This window comes from Lissotriton helveticus, chromosome 8, assembly GCF_964261635.1.
Source record: "Lissotriton helveticus chromosome 8, aLisHel1.1, whole genome shotgun sequence".
NCBI lineage: Eukaryota > Metazoa > Chordata > Amphibia > Caudata > Salamandridae > Lissotriton > Lissotriton helveticus.
Window position 1 is genome coordinate 466899072 of NC_136069.1, and position 24031 is coordinate 466923102.

Consider the following 24031-nt stretch of genomic DNA (forward strand, 5'->3'; position numbering starts at 1 on the left):
TGTGACAGCCGCCTATCGCTGCACCGCAAGAGTGGGCGCAACTCAGCTGAATTGCGGCTTTTGACACAGTGGACCAAAAACGGACGGAATGGCAACTGAAACGGTAAAGGGGCGCCCCACTACAACAGATGAGACTCCACCTGGAGAGGCCCGTTCACGCCGCCTCCCCCGGGGCGCCCCACGCCGTTATTCGGAGCAGCATTATAGGATACCAAAACCAGTGCGGCAACTTACTGGACATCACCTTGGTGCCATCGTTCTGCTGCCTTGGAACTATTCGCACAACAGTTTGCTACTGATGACCCACCCCCCGCGACGCCCCACGCCGTTATTTGCTGGGTGGCAACTTACTAGACATCACTTTCGTGTCATCTAGATTTCGGCGCGTTCTGCTGCCTTGGAACTATTCGCACAACAGTTTGCTACTGATGACCCACCCCCCGCGACGCCCCACGCCGGAAATCTGGACGTTGTGCTGCGTTGGGACTATTCGCACAGCCGACCGCTACTTCGTTGTTTTTCCCTAAAAATGTTTATATGTTATTACTATTTTTGTTTTCTTGTATATATTTATAAATTATTAAAGTTTTATAATCTTACTACTTTGTCGGAGTGCTATATATTTTTAATGTGACACATAATTGTAAAAACTTTGATGTACAAAGAGTCATCCCTGGAATCTTCCGCTTCACGCTCGGTCCCCTCCCCAATCACAATACAGGATGGTTTTCAGATAATAGCAACGCTTCTGCTGTGACGGATCTCATCGAGTGTGGACCTTGATCTACTATAACTCCTTTGAAGAGGGGTGATTCTTTACAGCTGTGGCCATAAACTACATCTGCAGGGCTAGCTGATAGCCTAGGACCGGCCTGGACAATCGGACACAGAGGAAAAGGAGTGTCAGAGGGTGCGGTAGTGAATAGGGCGAAAGGGAGGTGTCGGGCGGGCACAGGGTGTGATTCTCAGGGAAGAGCAGCGCAGATGGGGGGAGGTTTATTACCCATGCATAACACAGACAGCGGGGGTGACCACTGCCTGGGTGAGATGCTTGCGAGGGTGGGGAGCCATGCTAAGGATCGACAGCGTGCACAGAGTGGGTCTGGTCAAGGCATCTAAAATGGCTGCCGTGCACGACAAAAGTGTGGCATTTGAAAAAAGACAAGATGGCGCAGACAATGTTTTTCAACACTTCCTGATTTCCTTCGAATCGAACGTTAACAGACGTTGGGGCATATTACCAAAGTTAAACGATATTTATCCCTAACGATGCATTGCAAAGATTTTTTTACCGTCAGAAATTATCGCAGATAAACCTTGCTATTATCAAGGTTTATCGCAAATACGATAAAAAACGACCGCAATGCATTAATATCGCTGAAAACTCCGCGATATTCATGCATTACCGAGCTAATGCTCTTAGCCATGTTATCCACCTCCCATTGGATAACATGGCTAAGAACTGCTCAGGGCAGCTGTTACTTTTTGGAGATATTCGCGCTTATCTCGAATATTTCCAAAAGTTGATAATAGGAGATAGCGATGTTAGCGACTGTTTCCAGTCGCTAACATCTTGGCATGCCCACTTTGCATGTCATTAGTGATAAACATCACTCACATGCAAAGTGGGGCCCAAGATGGTCGCTATCTCCTACTAGCTGTCGCTAACTGGTGTTAGCAACAGCTAGGTAATACAGATATAATTTTATCTCCGCGAAGCGGAGCGCTGTTACAGATATATATCTTGTTTTTGAACGTTAATTTCTCAAAATGCACTGAAGCACATATATTGAGACCTAGCAAAGGCACATCGGGCTACCAGTCCCTAATATTTTACCAAGTTTCGTGCAAATCCATTCAGCCGTTCGATTATTATTATTATTTTTTTTTTTTGCCCCGCGGGGCCCTTTTAAAACCTCCACATCAAACTTAGGAGGTCAGCGAGGATCTACTATGCCCCCTTATGGTCATTTGCCCCTTCGCTTTGGCCTCCTCTTGTCTGTCGATCCTACCGAGAGACAAGATGGCGGCCGCTACGTACTGTTTGGAATGTTTACAGACACCGGAGAGCCAATCAGCTTCGCTTCGCAAAGCTCCGTAACGCGAAAAGTACGCGAAGCGGTGCGCTGTTACAGATATATATCTTTTTTTGAACGTTAATTTCTCAAAATCCACTGAAGCACATATATTGAGACCTAGCAAAGGCACATCGGGCTACCAGTCCCTACAATTTTGCCAAGTTTCGTGCAAATCCATTCAGCCGTTCGATTATTATTATTATTTTTTTTTTTGCCCCGCGGGGCACTTTTAAAACCTCCACATCAAACCTACGGGGTCAGCGAGGATCTACTATTCCCCCTTATGGTCATTTGCCCCTTCGCTTTGGCCTCCTCTTGTCTCTCGATCCTACCGAGAGACAAGATGGCGGCCGCTACGGACTGTTTGGAATGTTGACAGACGCCGGAGAACCAATCAGCTTCGCTTCACAAAGCTCCGTTGCGCGAAAAGTACGCGTCCTGGAGCGCTGCCCGGTCCGCTGTTACAGATATATATCTTTTTTTAAACGTTAATTTCTCAAAATCCACTGTAGCACATATATTGAGACCTACAAAAGGCACATCGGGCTACCAGTCCCTACAATTTTGCCAAGTTTCATGCAAATCCATTCAGCCGTTCGGGCTAAAAGTGAGGCCAACCGCCCTATGGAAAACTCAATGTTAAAAACATGTTTTGGGACCCCCCTTTTTTCTCAGCCCCCCCTTGACGAACACCCCCCAAATTTTCAAGGGCTGCTCAGAAACAAAATGTTCCATTTTCCTGAAAATTTCAGCCAATTCCGTCCACAAACGCCAAAGTTATTAGACATAGAATTTTCAAAAATCCCATAGAGAAACAATCCTAACTATATATACCTACTGGCGACCGCCAGTAGGTAATATATATATATATATATATATATATATATATATATATATTACCTACTGGCGATAGCCAGTAGGTATATATAGTTAGGATTTTTTTCCTATGCGATTTTTGAAAATTCTATGTCGAATAACTTTGGCGTTTGAGGACAGAATTGGCTGACATTTTCAGGAAAATGGAACATTTTGTTTCTGAGCAGCCCCTGAAAATTTGGGGGGGCTTCGTCAAGGGGGGGCCGAGAAAAAAGGGGGGTCCCAAAACGTGTTTTTCCCATGCAATTTTCCATAGGGCGGTTGGCCTCACTTTTAGCCTGAACGGCTGAATGGATTTACACCAAACTTGGCAAAATTGTAGGGACTGGTAGCCCGATGTGCCTTTGCTATGTCTCAAGATATAGGCTCCAGTGGTTTTTACGAAAATTAACTTTGAAAAATATATATTGGGCTACATTGGGCTATATATATGTTGGAGCCCAAATGTAGCCCAATGTAGCCCAATGTAGCCCAATGTAGCCCAAAGATGGCCACCAGAGACAAAAAAAAACAAATGTAGCCCAAATATCAGCCAGATGTAGCCCAACTATAGCCCAATGACAGAATGTCCCAGAGTGGTCTAAAGAACAACTAGAGTGCTAACAGTCCTACTTATTACAAAGGTATGGCACACCTGAAGCCATCTTGATTGGAATAAAGTGGTAACTCTTAAAACATATAATTTAAAAAGGAACAAAATGAGGGGGTTCATTTTGCCATAGAAAGTATGATTAGCGAATATATGACGAAATCCCGCATACCATCAGTCCGCAAAAAAAATCCCGCATGTACTATTAGGCCGCAAATTAAAATAACTAAAACTTTTAGAACGAATATGCCTTTAGCATACACTAAACAACTAAACTACCCTAAACCCTAAAACACTACCCCCAGCATGACCCTACACTACACAAACAGTACAACACTACCCTAAACCCTAAAACACTACCCCCAGCATGACCCTACACTACACAAACACTACAACACTACCCTAAACCCTAAAACACTACCCCCAGCATGACCCTACACTACGCAAACACTACAACACTACCCAAAACCCTAAAACACTACACCCCAGCATGATTCTACACTACGCAAACACTACAACACTACCCTAAACCCTAAAACACTACCCCCAGCATGACCCTACACTACACAAACACTACAACACAACCCTAAACCCTAAAACACTACCCCCAGCATGACCCTACACTACGCAAACACTACAACACAACCCTAAACCCTAAAACACTACCCCCAGCATGACCCTACACTACGCAAACACTACAACACTACCCTAAACCCTAAAACACTACCCCCAACATGACCCTACACTACGCAAACACTACAACACTACCCAAAACCCTAAAACACTACACCCCAGCATGACCCTTACACTACGCAAACACTACAACACTACCCTAAACCCTAAAACACTACCCCCAGCATGACCCTACACTACGCAAACACTACAACACTACCCAAAACCCTAAAACACTACACCCCAGCATGACCCTACACTACGCAAACACTACAACACTACCCTAAACCCTAAAACACTACCCCCAGCATGACCCTACACTACGCAAACACTACAACACTACCCTAAACCCTAAAACACTACCCCCAGCATGACCCTACACTACGCAAACACTACAACACTACCCTAAACCCTAAAACACTACCCCCAGCATGACCCTACACTACGCAAACACTACAACACTACCCTAAACCCTAAAACACTACCCCCAGCATGACCCTACACTACGCAAACACTACAACACTACCCAAAACCCTAAAACACTACCCCCAGCATGACCCTACACTACGCAAACACTACAACACTACCCAAAACCCTAAAACACTACCCCCAGCATGACCCTACACTACGCAAACGCTACAACACTACCCAAAACCCTAAAACACTACCCCCCAGCATGACCCTACACTACGCAAACGCTACAACACTACCCAAAACCCTAAAACACTACCCCCAGCATGACCCTACACTACGCAAACACTACAACACTACCCAAAACCCTAAAACACTACCCCCAGCATGACCCTACACTACGCAAACACTACAACACTACCCAAAACCCTAAAACACTACACCCCAGCATGACCCTACACTACGCAAACACTACAACACTACCCAAAACCCTAAAACACTACACCCCAGCATGACCCTACACTACGCAAACACTACAACACTACCCAAAACCCTAAAACACTACCCCCAGCATGACCCTACACTACGCAAACACTACAACACTACCCAAAACCCTAAAACCCTACCCCCAGCATGACCCTACACTACGCAAACACTACAACACTACCCTAAACCCTAAAATACTACACCCCAGCATCATCCTACACTACGCAAACACTACAACACTACCCAAAACCCTAAAACACTACCCCCAGCATGACCCTACACTACGCAAACACTACAACACTATCCTAAACCCTAAAACACTACGCCCAGCATGACCCTAGACTACGCAAACACTACAACACTACCCTAAACCCTAAAACACTAGCCCCAGCATGACCCTACACTACGCAAACACTACAACACAACCCTAAACCCTAAAACACTACCCCCAGCATGACCCTACACTACGCAAACACTACAACACTACCCTAAACCCTAAAACACTACCCCCAGCATGACCCTACACTACGCAAACACTACAACACAACCCTAAACCCTAAAACACTACCCCCAGCATGACCCTACACTAAACAACCACCACAACTCTACACTACACTAACACAACACTACACTACACAACACTACACTACACTACACAATCACTAACCCACGAAAAAATTAACACAAACCCACTTACCTCTCTCGTCATCGTGGTTTTCACAACGCAAATGCATTTACCATACATGCCTTTAAAACGTAATTCTTTGTAAAGGCATGCGCGATAAATGCACATGCGTTTTAAAAAAATGCGGGATAATGGTATGCGAGGTCAATGACCTTGCGGGATAATGGTATGCGGACTGAAAGTCTGCGGGATAAAAAATGCGGGAAAATGGCTGCAAACCATGATTAGCAGCAGACTTCCCTGGTGAGCACTAGCTTTACTACAGTGATCTAATGAGCAACTAGAGTGCTAACATTCCGAATTTATGGCAAATGTGTGACACATCTGAATGCCTTCTTGATAGAACCAAAGTAAACAAGCATTGAAAATGCAATAGATCTCGCCCTCGTTTAAGTTAAAGCCATTCTGTTTGTAATGAGGTGGCTTTTTAGCTTTGCTTTTATTAGTGTTTTTAAAACTTTCATGTAAATAACATGCATATGTATGCATATATGTATATGTATGCATGCATTTATATTTATATAGATATGCAGATTATATATGTTTATATATGTATATTACCTACTGGCGATAGCCAGTGGGTATATATAGTTAGAATTTTTTCTCTATGGGATTTCTGAAAATTCTATGTCTAATAACTTTGGCGTTTGTGGACGGAATTGGCTGAAATTTTCAGGAAAATGGCACATTTTGTTTCTGAGCAGCCCCTGAAAATTTGGGGGGGTTTCGTCAAGGGGGGGGAGAGAAAAAAGGGGGGTCCCAAAACGCGTTTTTCCCATTCATTTTTCCATAGGGCGGTTGGACTCACTTTTAGCTCGAACGGCTGAATAGATTTACATGAAACTTGACAAAATTGTAGATATGGTTTGCCCGACGTGCCTTTGCTATGTCTCAATATAGGTGCTCCAGTGGATTTTGAGAAATTAACGTTTAAAAAAATATATATATCTGTGACAGCGCTCCGGTTAGCGCCCCGGTTCGCGTACCTGACGCGTAACGGAACTTCGCGAAGCTGATTGGCTCTCCGGTGTCTGTCAACATTCTAAACAGTCCAGAGCGGCCGCCATCTTGTCTCTCGGTAGGTTCGAGAGACAAGATGTGGTGAAAAAAGAAGGGGGAAATGAAGGAAAGGGGGCAAGGTAAACCCCTCCTGACCCCCTAGGATTGATGAGGGGGATATTAAAGTCCCCCGCGATTTTTCGCGGAAGAGGCGCTTCCCGGTACGCGAACCGGGCAGCTAAGCGGCAGCGTAACGGGAGTCCGCCATCTTGTGTTTTTGGAGCGTCCGGTTCGCGTACCGGGTAGCGTCCCGGTAAGCGTAACAAGGGGAAAACCAAGAGAAACAGTAAAAAAAAAATTAAGGGAATAGATTTCCAGCAAACTTGGCAAAATTGTAGGGACTGTTTGTTTGATGTGCCTTTGCAAGGCCTCAAGATATGTGCACGTGTGGATTTTGTCTAATTAAGGTTAAAAAAAAATATATATCTGTAAGCGTGCTCCGGCACGCTTACGTTACGGGTTTTGTTTGCGCTGCAGAGCCGATACGTCACGGTTATGCGACGCGTCATGAGGCGTCTCACGTGGCTACGTGATACGTCACGTAATAAAGAATATATTTTACAGCTATAGATATTAGCTTTTAAAAAACCAATGAAATTCACTGAAAAAAACATAGGTTATAGACCATATATAGTTAGGAATTTGCATTTACAAAACCTTGAAAATTCACTGAAAAAACCATAGGTTAGAGACCATATATAGTTAGCTGGACATTTTATTGACATAAAACCAATGAAATTCCATATATAGTTAGTTGCACTAACTATATATCGCGCACCCGCAATCCACTGCTGATGATGTCACATATTACATCATTCATGACATGGTCAGTGACATCACTGATGACATCACTGATGACATCTCAAATGACATCACTGATGACATCACTAATGACATCTCAAATGACATCACTGATGACATCATGACACACCAATACCAGTTACTATATACGCACTCACTGATTCCTACGTCTACACACACATTCACTCATTCACCCATACAATCACTCATACATACAGTCACTCATTATTACAACACTATCATATGCACTCATACACCTATGCAGACACTCACACACTGCCACTCATCTATGGAGTTACTCACACACCTAGTCAGTCCTGTAAAGAATCAATCACACTTCCATTTCCTCATCAATACAGTTAAACACAGAACACCATACTTCAGTGACATCACTGATGACATCACTGATGACATCTCAAATGACATCACTGATGACATCTCAAATGACATCACTGATGACATCATGACACACCAATACCAGTTACTACATACGCACTCACTGATTCCTACGTCTACACACACATTCACTCATTCACCCATACAATCACTCATACATACAGTCACTCATTATTACAACACTATCATATGCACTCATACACCTAGTCAGTCCTGTGAAGAATCAATCACACTTCGATTTCCTCATCTATACAGTTAAACACAGAACACCATACTTTTCACACATATACTAACACATACTTACTCTCTTATACAATCACTGATACAAGTACACATTGATATGCACAGAGTCACACCCTCCCAGCCAGCCACACACACACTCAGTCTTCCATACATCCACTCATTCTTCAATATGTAAAACATATTTAAACTTTACAAAAACACACAGACACTAGATGATGTCATCAGTGATGTCATTTGAGATGTCATCAGTGATGTCATCAGTGATGTCATTTGAGATGTCATCAGTGATGTCATCAGTGATGTCACTGACCATGTCATGAATGATGTAATATGTGACATCATCAGCAGTGGATTGCGGGTGCGCGATGTATAGTTAGTGCAACTAACTATATATGGAATTTCATTGGTTTTATGTCAATAAAATGTCCAGCTAACTATATATGGTCTCTAACCTATGGTTTTTTCAGTGAATATATATATATATATATATATATATTCCTTTAGCCTTTGCTCATTTAAATCCCCGTTGTCCAGGAAGAGCTAATACAGACTCGAATTGGCTGTTACATTTTTGATTTATTCAACAGTTATACCACCATGACACGTTTCGGCCTGAACAGGCCTTGATCACACATATATATATATTTTTTATGTAGAGAAACAGAGAGCTATTTGGAGGGTCGTTTTTATCTTGGACAAGAAATTAAAGGCACATATTGAAAACCAGGTAGTCTGAGTTAATTACGATTTTAGATGTTTATCAATGTGCCATTTTTGGACATCAACTTGGATACTGGGGTAGTGTGCATAGTCATGGGTGTAATGAACTAGCCCGTTGTGTTCAATTATGCGCTAGATGCAGGCTCCTTACAAAGGCTTGGGTATATATGTGGTGCCTGCAGAGCTGGAAGGTCACAGTGAAGGGTTAACAAATCTGTGTGAGTCTTGAGGGCATACAGAGTGGTGCAACTGCCCTCCTGCACCAAGATCTATGGATATGGGGGCTGGGAGCCACTGCTCCTATTAGGAACAATGGATGCAACAATCAGATATAGAGAAAGAGAGGTTGCACCTTGCACCATCACATGGAATAAAAAATGTATTCCATGTGATGGTGCAAGGAGAAGGGGCGTTGATTGGATGTCACACAGCCGAGGGCTTGGGGCTAGTTTTGTTTGCCAGGGAAATCCATTACCTACAGGTACATCACCTCCTCAAGTAATTCCCAGAGTTGTTCGAGGGCTCAGATATGGGAGGGGGCCCCAGTCATCCCGGTTACAGCAGGAACGGGTAGGTCACTCGGTGCGGCTTCCAACGGAGGGTGACATCCTATTATAGATGTCTTTACATCATGCTGTAACAGATGGGGCATAATCTTGAAACCTACTAGGTTCGTCCCAGGAATTGAGTGTAGTATTCAGTACACTCTTCAGTGGTAGGTAATTTCCTCCACTTTACCCTTGCACGTTAATACATGGGGCACTTTACACACCCCATACATTGTAGATAGTCACTTTTCACGGTCCTGAAGAAACGCCACCAGATCCATTGGACTAATTGGCGTGAAACATGTCGACCATCAAGGAGTAGTGCGCCTCTTGACCTTTGATAGCTTGTTAGTCGCCTCTCCTCACTATTGCTAGCCAGGTAGGGATCCACCTAGAATAACATTGCTCTCAGGATTCCCTTCTTGTTTTAACATCCCTAATTTGGAACATCTACACGCATATTAGGGCCCGCACACCCACGGCAGGAACAAAAGATCTCCGATAAAGGGCCCCTTTATGGGTGCCCGTCGGGTAGTGCAGCGCCGACCCGATGAGGAGAAAACCCATATGATGAAGCATGACACCTAGCTTGCTGGGTGTGTGAGGGTTCTAGTTCCGAAAAGAGGGTTTCCCTCCTTCTGGGTGCCTGGGTTAGGAGCTGCATGTAGAGGAACTCCTACCTCTCTTTGCACATAACATTGATAGGGCTAGTACGCTGGACCTCATAAAAAAGCCCTCTGTCCCTCTCCTTTTGTAATACCCCAGTCAAACTGCACATTAACAAGACAATCCAGGCAACATTTTACTGGTGCACTCAGGTCAAAGCTGAGTTGGCCAAGTTAGAGTGGATGGATGTAATCGAAAAGGTCTCCGGACCACACCGTGGGTGTCACCCATGGTGATAACAGAGAAACCCAAGCAACCAAGGGCGATTCGTCTCTTCATAGACATGTGACTTCCCAAACGGGCCATCCGCAGAGAACTTCATATTGCCCCCACAATGGATGACATAATAGCATACCTAAATGGTGCAAAATGGTTTTCAAAATTGTATTTGAATGCTGGGTGGCCTCAGCTGGTACTACATCTGGACAATCGTTACATGGCGTATTGTGGCTATTTTCCGCCCAATTTGGCCACTTTGTCAAAGTCGCTCTGGGCACTCACAAAAGCAGGAACGAGATGGCTAAGGGGCCTGTAGTAACAAGAGATACTGGACAGTATGAAGGATGCTCTCTTGGCGGATGCCACAATGGCATATTTCAACCTGGACAAGGCAACTGAGGTGGTAGATGTATAACCTGGCCCTTTTTGCAGTGTTATCCCCAAACTTTTTGCCTTCTTCCTGTACTTTTTCTTACCTATTTTGGTTGGCTTTAGGACTTTGGGCACTTTACCTCTGCTATTCAGTGCTAAGGTGCATGTGCTCTCTCCTTTTTACTTTTTCTTTTTTTTTTTTAATATTACGGGCGAGGGACTGTTCCTCCGTCGAGGCCACATGTATTCCCAGGTAACGGAAACTGGTCTGCTACCATCTTAGTCCAAGCTCCGGTAAGTCCTCCTGAGGCACCATGTCAAAGCCGGATAACAGGAAAATTAGGGACTTAATACGATTTAGGCGCAAGCCCGACACCTCACCGAAACGATCCAGGAGGTGGAGCAACCTTGGGAGCGCCTCCCTGGGGGTCGTTAAATAAAACAAAGCGTCATCCGTGTATAATGACAGGACATTGCAGGTGTCCTCCACCTGAATACCCCAATGCTGCAACTCAGTACGGATCTTGACAGCCAATGGCTCTATAGCCAGAGTGAAGAGTAGCGACGAGAGGGGGCACCCCTGTCTCGTGCCCCGACCCAGCCACCACTCCTCCGACCTCGCACCACCCAGACGCACCCGGGCCCTAGGGGAGCTATAGAGGATTCTAATCCAGCGGGCGAAGTTGGGCCCTACGCCCAATGTCCAGAGGACCTCCTGCAGGTAGCCCCAGTCGACGGTATTGAACGCCTTGGCGATATCTTTGGAGACCAAGACCGTCTGTTCTTCCCTGTTATGTACCTCGTGTTGAATGTGGGCCAACCGTCTCAGGTTCATGGCCGTGTTTCGCCCGGGGATACATCCGCATTGGTCTTGGTGTACTAAGTGCGCCATGTGGGGTGCAGCCGAATGGCCAATAGTTTTGTGAGAATTTTGATATCCATGTTTATCATGGTGATCGGCCGATAGGAGGAGGGGTCGTGCTTGTCCCCCCCAGGTTTAAGGATCACACCGATTTCCCCTTGAGCCATGCTCTGTGGGAGGTCTCCTCTTTCGAACGCCTCCAGGTAGACCTGCAGAAGGAGCAGAGCTAAATTATCCCAAAATTTGTGATAAAATTCCGGGGGAAACCCGTCGCTACCCGGCGATTTGGCACGCGGCAAGTGGGCCAGCTCCCCATAAACCTCAGGCAATGTCAGGCCTGCGTCCAGCTCCTCCCGATCCGAATCCGAAAGGGTCGACACAGGCAACCCCTGTAAATAGGGGAGATAGGAGGCCTCAGAAATATCCGAGTCCGCGGAGTATACTTGCCGTAAATGGGAGTGGAGAACCCTCAGGAGGGCCTGCTCAGAATAGACCAACTCTCCGTCACGGTCCCGAAGGGAGACAATGCGCTCGGGGGTCTGCTCCCATCTCAGAATCCAGGCCAGTAGCCTCCCAGACTTATCTCCCTCCCTGTGGAGGCGTTGCCGATATTGGCCCAGGGTGTATTTGTCGAGTCTATCTAGGGTATCATGAAGCTGCGTCCTGGCATTCTGTTCCTCCAGCCTCTGGAGTTCGTTAGGGTCCACCACATGTTAGGCGGTCAGGAGGGCATCTTCCGCCTTTTGGAGATCCTGGAGGAGCTGTTTACGGACACCATAAGTGAGTCTCATGCAAGCGCCCCTCCCCACTGCCTTCAGGGCCTCCCACTTGGTGGCCAAGGACACGCTGCCCTCCCCCCAATTAATGTCGACATAGTCTTCGATGGCTTTGCCCACGTGGTCCTTTCCCACCTGGTCCCGGAGGATATCCTCTAGGAACCTCCAAGTCCGAGGGCGGACAACTCAAGACTCCCATTGAACCATGCAAGCCACTGGGGAGTGGTCTGACAGGAAACGGGCTTGATGCGTTATATCCACTGTCATGGTGGGCTCGGCATTCGCTACTAAGACTCTATCTGGGTGACCATATGTACCATGTGTGAGGGAGAAGCACGTGTACACCTTCTGTGCCGGGTGTCTGAGGCGCCAGACGTCCACTGTGCCCACGTTTTCCATGACCTCTTTAAGCTGTGTAGTCATACAGGGTTTTGTACCTGCCCGGGTGAGAATCTATCTAACCCGGGGTCAAGTATGCAGTTAAAGTCTCCAAACCAAAGCAACGGGGTACCCAGGTCGTGAATCAGGGCGTTTTGCAGGGTCCCGTACTCTCCTTTATACTTGGTATTTTTTGGGGGGGGAGAGTTTTATATAGCTCAAACTCAACCTGAAGGTATCAGAGTGTTGTACATGACCACCAGTTGTGTTACAGGCGGTCACATTAATTATTATTTTTTTAGAGCCCGTGTGCTAGTTAACGGCAGACTCTCCGAACCGTTCCCAATCCGGAGGGGCACCCGCCAGGGCTGCCCTCTCTCCCCCCTCCTATTCACGCTAGCGATGCAGCCCCTGGTGGCGCTAATACGACAAGACCCCTTGATCCGAGGCTGGCAATGGGATCAGAGCCAAGTGGACAAAATTGCCTTATATGCGGATGACATGCTGCTCTATTTGGCCGACCCGGAACGCTCCGGCCCTAGGTCCCTGAGAGCCCTTTCAACCTTTGAGCAGGTCTCTGGTCTCCGCCTCAACCTGACAAAGTCCACACTGGTCCCCCTCCGCTCCTCGCTGGCCTGCTTTGACTGGCAGGCGGTGATCCCCCTCCGTAGGCTGTCATTCAAGTATCTGGGTGTGTGGGTGACCCTCCTGCCTGAACTAGAGTGGACACTCAACATCACCCCCCTAGTCACCCGGATGAAAACCGATCTTCGAAATTGGCAGTCCCTTCCCCTTAACCCGCTGGGACGAAGCGCCCTTTTTAAAATGATGATCCTTCCCCGCTTCCTCTATATTTTACAAAACACCTCGATCCCCCTCACAAGCGGCTGGTTCCGGGAACTGGATAGCATGCTCATCCGATTTCTATGGGGGAGGGGACGCTCACGGTTGTCCATGTCCCACTGCCAAGTTCCCCCCTTTGACGGTGGTATGGGAGTCACCAACCTTTATTCCTATTACCTGGCCACCAAACTCATTGTGATCCACGACTGGTTCGCGGGTGGCTGGTCTGACCCTGCCTACCGGGTAGAACTCACTGTCCTCGATTTCACACAACTGCAGGGCTTCCTCTAAGGCTCCCCGGTGCCACAAGACATGCCCTCCATCACCAGATCGGTCCTTCTGGCTTGGCGTGCCGCACTCCGTCTGGTGCGCTGGGATCGGAAACTGACTAGACAAACGCCCCTCTGGTGCGGCACCTGGTTGGGAGAGACCGCTTCCCTGGAGGGGTTCCGCCGCTGGGACCTGGTGGGAATAACCCTACTAGGGGACGTGTGGGTGAGAGACCACATACGTTCCTTCTCTGACCTACAGCAACGACACTCACTCCTACACTTCCAGTTTTACAAATACTTACAACTCTGCCACGCCCTCCACACTCACCTCCCCATACCTACTTCCCTTCCAGAGTTTAGTCCCCTGGAGGCCCAAGTCATGATGGGAGATCTGGGGAGAGGAGGGGTGTCCCGAATATACCGAGCCTTGATTAATAACTCCCCCACATCCTTGGATCCCCTTAGAGAGCGCTGGGAGGGTTGGGTGGGGCCCTTAGATGAAGCTGATTGGTGTGATGCCCTTATGGCTCCCAAAACCCTAACCACGTCTTCAAAATTACGCCTGGTCCAGCTTTACTTCCTCCACGCGGCCTATTTGATGCCGGCCCGTCTCTTTTGTGCAGGTGCAAGATCCTCCCGGGCCTGTGCCCGGTGCGCTGGCACTCCGGCCGACTTCTACCATATGGTGTGGTTGTGCCCGGTCTTGGAACCATTCTGGAGAGGGGTGGAGAGAGAACTTACGAGTGCGTGGGTTGGGTGGTTCCTCATGACCCGAGACATCTGCTTCTAGGAGTGTTTGATGGACTGCACGGCTCCCGAGCTGATAAGCGCTTCATGGGAACGGCACTGGCGGTGGCGAAATGAGACATTGAAGCCAAATGGTCTCGGATGGAGGCACCGGCTCTGCGGAGGTGGAGGAGGGGAGTGGATTGGTGCGGGTAACAGGAGGAAGCCGTTTTTGAGGCCCGGGGTTGTCCAGAGCTGTTTCATAAAGTATGGGGCAAATGGTTTGGCTTACTACCATCGTGATGGCCTTGATACATCAATGTGCTCGGTGGGTACCAGCGACTTATTCTGCTAAGGCTGATATGCTCTGTGATGTCATGGGGGGGGGTATTTTAATGGACTATGTGACTTGATACGAATGGATTTTTTTTGTGTTGAAAACTTCAATAATAAAATTGATTATCAAAAAAATATATTATTTTTTTGTTAGGCACCGGGAGATTAAATGATTTGCCAAGAATCACAGGATGTTGAGCGTCCCTACCAAGACCGAAACCAATTCCCCAGTTTCGAGGCCGACCACTTTACCCCTTAGGCCACATCCTCTCCTAGCTTGTACGTGTTTGGCATATTTAATTTACTTGTAAGTCCCTTGTACTATTGTATCACATATACCCAGGGCCTGTAAATTAAATGCTACTGGTGGGCCTGCAGCACTGCTTGCACCATCCCCAGAAGTAGCCTTTCAAACCTGTCACTGGCTTCTGCCACTGCAGGGCCAACATGCGCAGTTTACTGCCACAGTGGTTTGGCTTTTAAAGTTACCTGCCAAGCCTGAAACTCCTCTCTTACTATATATAAGTCACCCCTAAGGTAGGCCCTACGTAGCCCTTTGGGCAGGGTGCTGTGTAGGTAAAAGGTAGGGCATGAGCCTTTATTGTGTGGCATGTCCTGGTAGTGACTAACACCCTATTTCGTTTTTCACTACAGTGAGTGCTACTCCTCTCTTAGGTTTGCATTGGGAATTCCTTCCCTGATATGTTTTTCAGTGGTAATTTCTGGTCTGGAAGGAATAGCTTTGCCATGTTTGGTGTGTTTGGAATAGTGGTGATAAATCCTGCTTATTGGTGTAAGTGGATTTTTTATTACTATTGCAGAAATGCCACTTTTAGAAAGTGAGCATTTCTATGTGCTTATGACTCTTTGTGCTTTGCAGCCCGACTCCAATAAACATCTAGGGTAGAGTGACAGCTGGGCTGTGTGCATACTTTTCAGACAGCCATCACACAGGAAGGGTTGGGTGTAACAGGGTGCATCTGCATTCAGCTGCATATTGAATGGTCTCCCTGGGCTGGCTGAGAGGGAAGTAGGGTGCACCTACATTTGTATAGACTGGGCCCTGCGCTCACACAAAGGACTTGTTTACCTCCTATGGATGTCTGGAGCCAGGTCTGGGATTGACTGGGGGGTGTTGTGCACTTCTAAGATTTAATTTTGAAGTTACCTCCACACCAAAGACATTTTGAGTATAAGTACAGGGGCTCTGACTCCACATTTCTAGACACTGCATGGGACTTGTAATCAGATGCTGCTGGCTCTACAGACTGCCCATTGCCAGAAGAAACTGTTATGCTGCCAGGAAGAATGGCTTTTTGACTTATTTGCTTGCTGTACTGACCAGGGGCATCTGCCCTGTTGCAGATATGCACATGGAGGGGACCAAGGTAGGCCTTCCCTGCTATAATCTACGAGGTGGGTGCTCCCCTACTCCCGTGGGAAAAGGGACCATTGGGGGCACTTGTTTTCGTTAGTGGCAATCCCGAGTTGAGTTCTCAATGGAGGCTCCCCAGTAGGAAGATTGCTGCATTTAGGAATCTGCTGAGAATAACCACATTACCTGTAGTAGGCATGCAGGTGTTCCTGTGGCCTACGTTCCACGTCTGCCTGATTTGCATTGAATATTTACTGTAAAGAGCCTAATAGAGGCACAGGTATTTTTGAGTCTGTTATGTGTTATGTTTTTTAGTAACCTAACTGCTGCATTTATTTTCCTGATATTATGATATGTGTCGTTTTTACCTTGCAGTGTCAGGATCACAAGTATTATTTCAGGATCTGCCATGTATGCGCAGCCAGGGTGTTTTATGACGTGTGCAACATATAATCCTTTGTTTTATTGTACTAATTGTGATGTTATGACAATTGCCTGGTTGGCAAAGTGATTATTTGTATAAACGTATTTTTATATAATATTGTGTGGCGTCTCTTTTCTGGTGTATTTATCGTGTCACTGGTTTGTATGTGTTGCACAAATGCTTTACACATTGCCTCTGGGATAAGGCTGACTGCTTGTGTCAAGCTACCAAGGAGGTGAGCCGGGGTTATCTTGGGTGTGTTATGTTATGTTACAGTGATTTATAGCACGCGCTGCTACTCATGAGTATCCCGGTGCAAAAAGCCAATATTGAAAACATTAAGCAGCTGGGGGAGATTACCGATTAAATAAACAGCAGGGTCTTTTGTCTTTTCTTGAACATGCAGGGGTTGTGAATCCTGTGCAGTTCAAGGGGGAGAGAATTCCAAGCTTTGGTCGCTTTGAAGGATAAAGAGCTACCTCCAATTCTTACCCGCCGAAAGCGAGGGATGGTAGCTAAGCACTGTGAAGCGGAACGCAGATGCCTTCGTGGAGTATAAAAACTAAATTGCTTCCTCAAATAGAGGGGCCCTAATCCATAAAGGGCTGAGAGGGCCATCGTGAGAGCCTTAAATTTGACTCTTTGGGCCACAGGAAGCCAGTGCAGATCCCGCAAATTATGTTTTACGCTGGACCTGCCCGGGATGCCCATCAGAGCTCTGGCCGCAGCGTTCTGTATTACCTGGAGTTTCTTGAGCTGGTATCCTGGTAGGCCAATATAAAGTGCATTGGCATAGTGTACCTCCCTTACCATGACTTCAGTGGTGGGTTCTGCCTGGCTTAGGTGCATACTCTAGCCAACCAGAAACCCCATTTCTAATAGTAGTGGATGCGAGCCCTGAAGGCCTAGGCGACGTGCTAATGCAGGAGCAAGTACCAGGGGTGTGGGCACCTCTAACATTCACAAGCAGTGCACTCAGTGCCAGATTGAATGAGAGGATTTGGTGATTAAATGGGCCTGTCACCACTTTCGCCTGAACATATACGGACGTGAATTCAAAGTAATTATCGACCACAAGCTGCTGATGAGTTTGTTTGCAGGGACAGCCCCCTATGCAACTCGCAGATCGAATGGTGGGCGTACTTGTTCTGTGTAGTATATAGACCGGGGGCCAGCAACTCAGAGGGCTTCTTATCCTGGCAATACCCTGATTGGGCCCACGATCGCATGTGGTGGACAGAGAGGAAGCCAAGGAATTTGCAGGAATTGTGGTACTAACAGCCTGCCCCCGGGCGATGGCGATCGAGGACATTTGGCAAGCCATGCTGGCTGATGATTGCCTCTGGACTGTAGTGGAGGCCCTCAGCAACAATTCCTGAAATATTTTCCTACAGGATGCTAAAGAATGGCACACCAAAGAGAAGCACAATACACCACATGCGAGGGTCCCTGAATTTTTTTTTTTACATGGAGGTGTAAGAACCAAGGAAAACACAGTAATCAAGTGGGGGAAGTGTTTTTGTTGTTGATTACACCAAAGAGAAGACCAGGCTGTGGTATCTGTGGATGATACGGGATGAATTGAGTTCCATGGCAGATGGCGTTATAATGCGAGGGAATCGCATCATCATCCCCAAATCCCTAGAAGGACGAGTAATCGACCTGGAGGACTTGCCAACGGCTGCATGGGAGAAAGTCAGTTTGGACTTTGGGAGATTCTCGAACGGGATGTTCCCCATGGTCAACAATCGATTTAAATACCCTGTGGTGGAGCTGGTGGCAATGACTGTGTTCTCTCATGTCAAGCACTTACTGGAGAAGACCTTCGCAGCCTATGGCCTCCCGGAGGCCATCCGAATGGACAATGATCCCGCATTTTGGGGAACAGAGTTTTGTGAATGCCTGTTGACGTTGGAGATCCAACACCACCAGAAAACAACTCACCAGTGGCCCCAAGTCAATGGCAGAGTGGAGAGTTTTATGTGGAAACTGAAGAGTGGCGCTGGACCAAAATACTGACAGTGAGTGGGAATTTCATTGATCCACACCAGCGGAGCAAGGTCATGGGTATTACTACCCCACGGGCCTGCAGCTCTGCCGAGTAGGTGGAGTCACCAATACGGACAGAGGCCCAAACTGGTACCCAGTCAAAGACTTAGTTTGTGCCCAAGTAGGTACGGTCCTTGCTATCTAACTTTGTATGGGCTGTACTGAACTCCCGTAGGAGCCATGACGTCAGCATGCAACAGGGTCGGTCCTGCACCGATGCCAATTGGGCGAGTGTGTTATTGACTGCGGCGGTCCACAGCAAGGCCTAGGGCGTATGCTTCAAAACTAGGGTTTCTGGTGCTCCCATTTTCCCCTCAGCACAGGTTACCGAGTAGCCCTGTTGGGTGTACCATTGAGGATACAATGTAATAATTGTTGTTACTTTTTAACGGAATTAATGGCCCTATTTAACTGATATGAGAAGCAAGGGGGCAGAGAGAACGTCCACATATAAAGCAACATCCGAATGCAAGCATGCCAATATTTCAGACGAGGAAAGTTGGATATTTCTAGAAAAAATAATCGGGAGAATGTACATCTCCCGTTGACATGCATTGAGGGCGAGGTAATCCGAGCGGAAGACCGACAAAATAATGCAATTTTTTTACTTCAAGAAATGGGAGTGCCATTGGCATGTATGCAAACCTAAAGCAACAAGCGAAGTGGCGTTCGTAAGCGTCAGCTATCAATACCACGGCCCTTTGTGGGACAGAATCGCAGATGTGAACGCGCCGCGGCTTCATCCCGCCTACTTCAAAACCGAAACCTAAATCTGAGGGACTGGGCTCGGCAGGGGGCGTGGCTCGCTCTCCCGCGCATCTGGGTTCTGCCTTGGAAACGAAACTGTGCCTGCAGCTAAAACACTTGGGAGCTTTTGACAGAAATAGCCGACTCACAGCGCAGATGGCTGCGCACTGAGGTGTCAGATCCCGCATAGTGTTTTATGCTCCACCTGGCTGCATACCTGCCTCCGTCAGCCGTGCTCCTGAGGTAGCACCATGGCCCCGCGGCCGCCAAAGGAGAAAGTAAAGGGCGCCTGCGGCTTCTGCCACCAGCGCGAGCAGACCCCGGTTAGTGGCGTGCTGTACAAGACCCCCGACGACGAGGTGGCGGCCCACTTCAACTGCATGGTAAGAGCTGGAGGTGTGCGGGGCGCGCAGGAGGCGGGTGCTGCATTAACCTGAACTAGAGTGACCAGATGTCCCGGACACTCCCTGCTTATCAGCTCCCGGCATGCCAACACCTTTTGAACACATTGGTTAAAATAGCACATTCTCTCAAAACACGAAGCACACAATGGACTGCACAATGTTGGAAGGCATTCCCTGCTTCGCTTCCTGGCCCTTGCCTCGAGAGACGTTTTAAGGCATGGGCAAAGTGGGCTCTGGCCCAGGGCCCCAGGCGTTCAGGGGCCCTCCGATAGTGCCAGTCCTGTTCTGCATATACACTTGCCCTGGAATAATTCTTAAACACATGGTTTTAAATACTCTTTCCCTTTAATGTATTTTTAATGTGATGTGCGAGAGTCTCTGTTACTGACATTTTGTAGTGACATTTGTTTGTGTTTCATGCAACATCCATAAACAGAGTTTCTTCTCTTAGATCAAAACAGGACCTCGGGTATGAGAAATAAGTGGGTGTCACAGACATTATTTGCAGTAATATCAGTGAGCTGCTGCTGTGTTTCAATATTGAAAATGCGCGTTACTATCCCGGAATATTAGGTGTATCAACTTTAGAATTTGGACAAGTGCGCCTTTGCGCAGTCAGTGACCTAGCCAATGACGGCATTTAAGAGCTGAAATTGGATCATAAATACAAAGCTGTTCCGAACCGAGGCCCCTAAAATATGTTCGCCCGGGCCCCCAAAATCCTTCAGATGTCCCTGGCCTCGTTCATGTAGCATTGTGGCAGGCGTCGAAGAGCTGTGGTCAGCAATTGATGGTACTTCAGGCCAAGGTTACCTGATCCCAATACACAAGGCAATAGGTTTATTTCGTAGATCATTATTCACAATACATTATTCAACTCACTTTAGACAAAAATGACATAATTTAAAATGGCAAATCAAGACTTGAAAAAGGGCTCTGTTTTTTCCTTTTAAATTCAATCCAAATAATTTCCTTACGATTCCATATGTATTTCTTCACTAGCTCCTCCTTCAAATGTTTTGTAATTTACGTTCTAGTGCTTGCCATTAGAAAACCATGACTACACCCCCCAAAATTCCATACTAGGCTTATTTATTTATTTTATATATCGCGAACTCGACCCGAAGGTATCAGTGCGTTTTACATGAGCACCAGTTATGTTACAGAGTGACACATTCATTTTGTTAGGCACAAAGAAATTGAGTCATTTGCCCAGAATCACAGGGTGTTGAGCATCCCTGCCAAGACTGGATTCTGATCCCCCAGCTTCAAGGTCGACAGCTCTAGCCGTTAGGCCGCATCCTCAATTACATTGTAACATGGGAGATCCACAGTATCTTTTTTTTCCCTTGTGTTTTCAAAACTTGAAAAAAAAGTGCACCGCCACTAAAACACTTACTGGTGTTTTGTATCTTTCGTATGTTTAGCTTGTCTTATAACTCCGCGGGTGGGTGCAGTCCTGTGTCAGTGATTTTGCCATGTAATCCTTCTGTGTTCAGGGTTGATACCAATTTCTAGCTCTACTTATTTGTCTTTGGCACATAAGAAATCACTTTTAGACGGGTTCTATAGCTGTCGTAATGATCCTTGGCTGATCATTAAAATGAAGAAAGATAATTTAAAAAAAACATATAGATCATCTGTATTCTTTTTTTAACACAGGTTTCTGTCTTTTATAAAACATTGTGTTTAAGTAGCATGTCTGGGCCGTTGTGCCTTTACCACGCATGTCATGCAAAACCATATATATATATGTAGCGTAGCTGTTCTCTGTGAATAAAGTTACCATCTTGCTGTACCCGGCTGGTCCGTCTCCTTCGTTGCTGGTGTGGCGCGCTAAGCGGAACTGTAAGGAGCTGATTCTCATATATATATATATATATATATATATATATATATATATATATGCACAGCAAAATCCTCGAACCTCCACGCCGTCGGCGCAGCGAAAGAAGAGAGCAGACCCAGCGTTGTCAGGCAGGATGTTTATTTAAACCTTTTCAGATGACGCGTTTCGAGTACCATGTACTCTTGTTCACACACCGTTAAACCAGTCAGCCTGTTATTTTTATATGCTTTTTTTCCCTGACCCTTCCTAAGGGCCATACCTCCTGTCGGACATCACGTGACATTGAACATGACCATAGAAATGGGTGCTAGATTGTAGATGAACAAACAGACGGCATTTCTCGTTGTAATCAATTTGAACACAACATAACAGGAGAAAATGATACAATGTGTGAAACAAATCAAATCTGTTTACCAAAATTATATTGCGTCATAGAGTGATTTAAAACAAAAAATGTGCATTATAACATTTTTTAAAATCTACTATTTTTGTCCCAATCTTTGCACAAATCTCTTAGTTGGTAGCTTCACATATCATAACTGCCTGAATGCAGATTTTCAAAATGTGCACTGACTATATAAGCAATGGTGATTTAAACTGGAGCGCTCAACAGCGGGTGCGTGCGAGGGATCAACCGCAGGTCCGGTAATCTTTTTTACGCAAAAAATGAAGCGCCGCACTCAGGAATCGTGGCTAACTTGTTTATTCAGCAAACTCCCACAATCAGTCTGTCACACCGACGCGTTTCGGGCACACGCCCTTTCTCACGGTGGGTGGCACTACTTTTGCCTCTGTTTTTAAAGGGCTATGCAATTCAAAAACTGTCCCATGGAATTCTGGGATCAGTAGTTCCTATACATGTTTATCACAAAGTGAGACCTTACGTGACATGAATCAACATGATTTTTTACACAGTTAAGACACATTCTTATGATACACCTGCGCTGTAGTTATCTCATCATTTAGGTATAGTACCCATTTCTAGCAGTTATATTTGATGGAGAAGTGTGGCTCAGGGGTTAGAGGCGGCAGACCCGGAAGCTGAGATCGGTCCTGGACCAGGGTTCAATTCCCCGCCTCGGTGGGTCTTGGGCTAAAAATTCCACGGACTCGATAATTCTCGCCCCGGTGCCTCCTCGACTCACGGGTTCACACTCTGCGACTCTGGGCAATAGTTTGCTTAATCTCCACAACGGCCCCTCGCGGCGGGATGCCTGACTTTCACCTTGTGGACACCCTGCCGGGGTTTCTCACAGGGGAATACCAGGACGGGTTCCCTAAGCAAGCGCCAGGATGCCCTTTGGGTGACATGTTTGCGCTATATAAGTACACCTACATTTACATTTTACATTTACATTTACATTTACATTTGATAGATCATTGGTGCAGTAGTATCTGAGCCGATTTGCAGTGTCATTTTCAATTACAATTACAAACCTAATTTCTAGGTATAGTACCTATCATTTTTAACATATTTATTTACTGCACACTGATGTCATCGACCTTGTGTCAATCCATTAGCTCAACAATAGTTAATACATATGTAGGTGGTTCATTTTGTTTACTCCCAGGGGGTAAACAGTGATTTTAAATGCTCCTTATTTCAAGTTCTTGGTTACAAATGTACAAAGAGTTCCTCATCAAGATTCATCCCTTTCGGGGTCTTAGTTTTCATGCGAATAATGTACTTGGATTCTAGCTGACGTAATTTGAGTTTTCGATCCCCCAGTCTCTCATTTTGTTCCATATTGTCTATTCCAAAGAAACACATTTTCTTCCAATCTCCGCCTTGGCATTCGAGCAAGTATTTCGCTGTAGCGTATGTCATATCTCTATTTTTGACCGCTCTTATGTGCTCGAGCATTCTTTTCTTTAAGGCACAGCTGGAATCCCCCGGGGATTACGTCAGCTAGAATCCAAGTACATTATTCGCATGAAAACTAAGAACCCCCGCAAGGGATGAATCTTGATGAGGAACTCTTTGTACATTTGTAACCAAGAACTTGAAATAAGGAGCATTTAAAATCACTGTTTACCCCCTGGGAGTAAACAAAATGAACCACCTACATATGTATTAACTATTGTTGAGCTAATGGGTTGACACAAGGTCGATGATATCAGTGTGTAGTAAATAAATATGTTAAAAAAATGATAGGTACTATACCTAGA

The 24031-nt window shown here is 46.3% G+C and overlaps 1 protein-coding gene across 8 annotated transcripts in view; it reads left to right on the plus strand.

Annotated features, from left to right (window-relative positions):
- The first annotated feature begins 19667 nt into the window (after positions 1-19667).
- The window catches only part of PHF11 (PHD finger protein 11), a 500916-nt gene continuing 496552 nt past the window's right edge, over positions 19668-24031 (plus strand). For 3 of the 8 annotated variants that reach the window (XM_078657353.1, XM_078657350.1, XM_078657355.1), the window contains exon 1: positions 19719-19992. In XM_078657353.1, coding sequence (XP_078513479.1) covers positions 19861-19992 — 132 coding nt within the window. In that variant the 5' untranslated portion in view covers positions 19719-19860. Of the gene's footprint in view, positions 19993-24031 lie in introns of all 8 variants that reach the window. The other 5 variants (XM_078657356.1, XM_078657358.1, XM_078657357.1 and 2 more) reach the window with 4 other exon arrangements.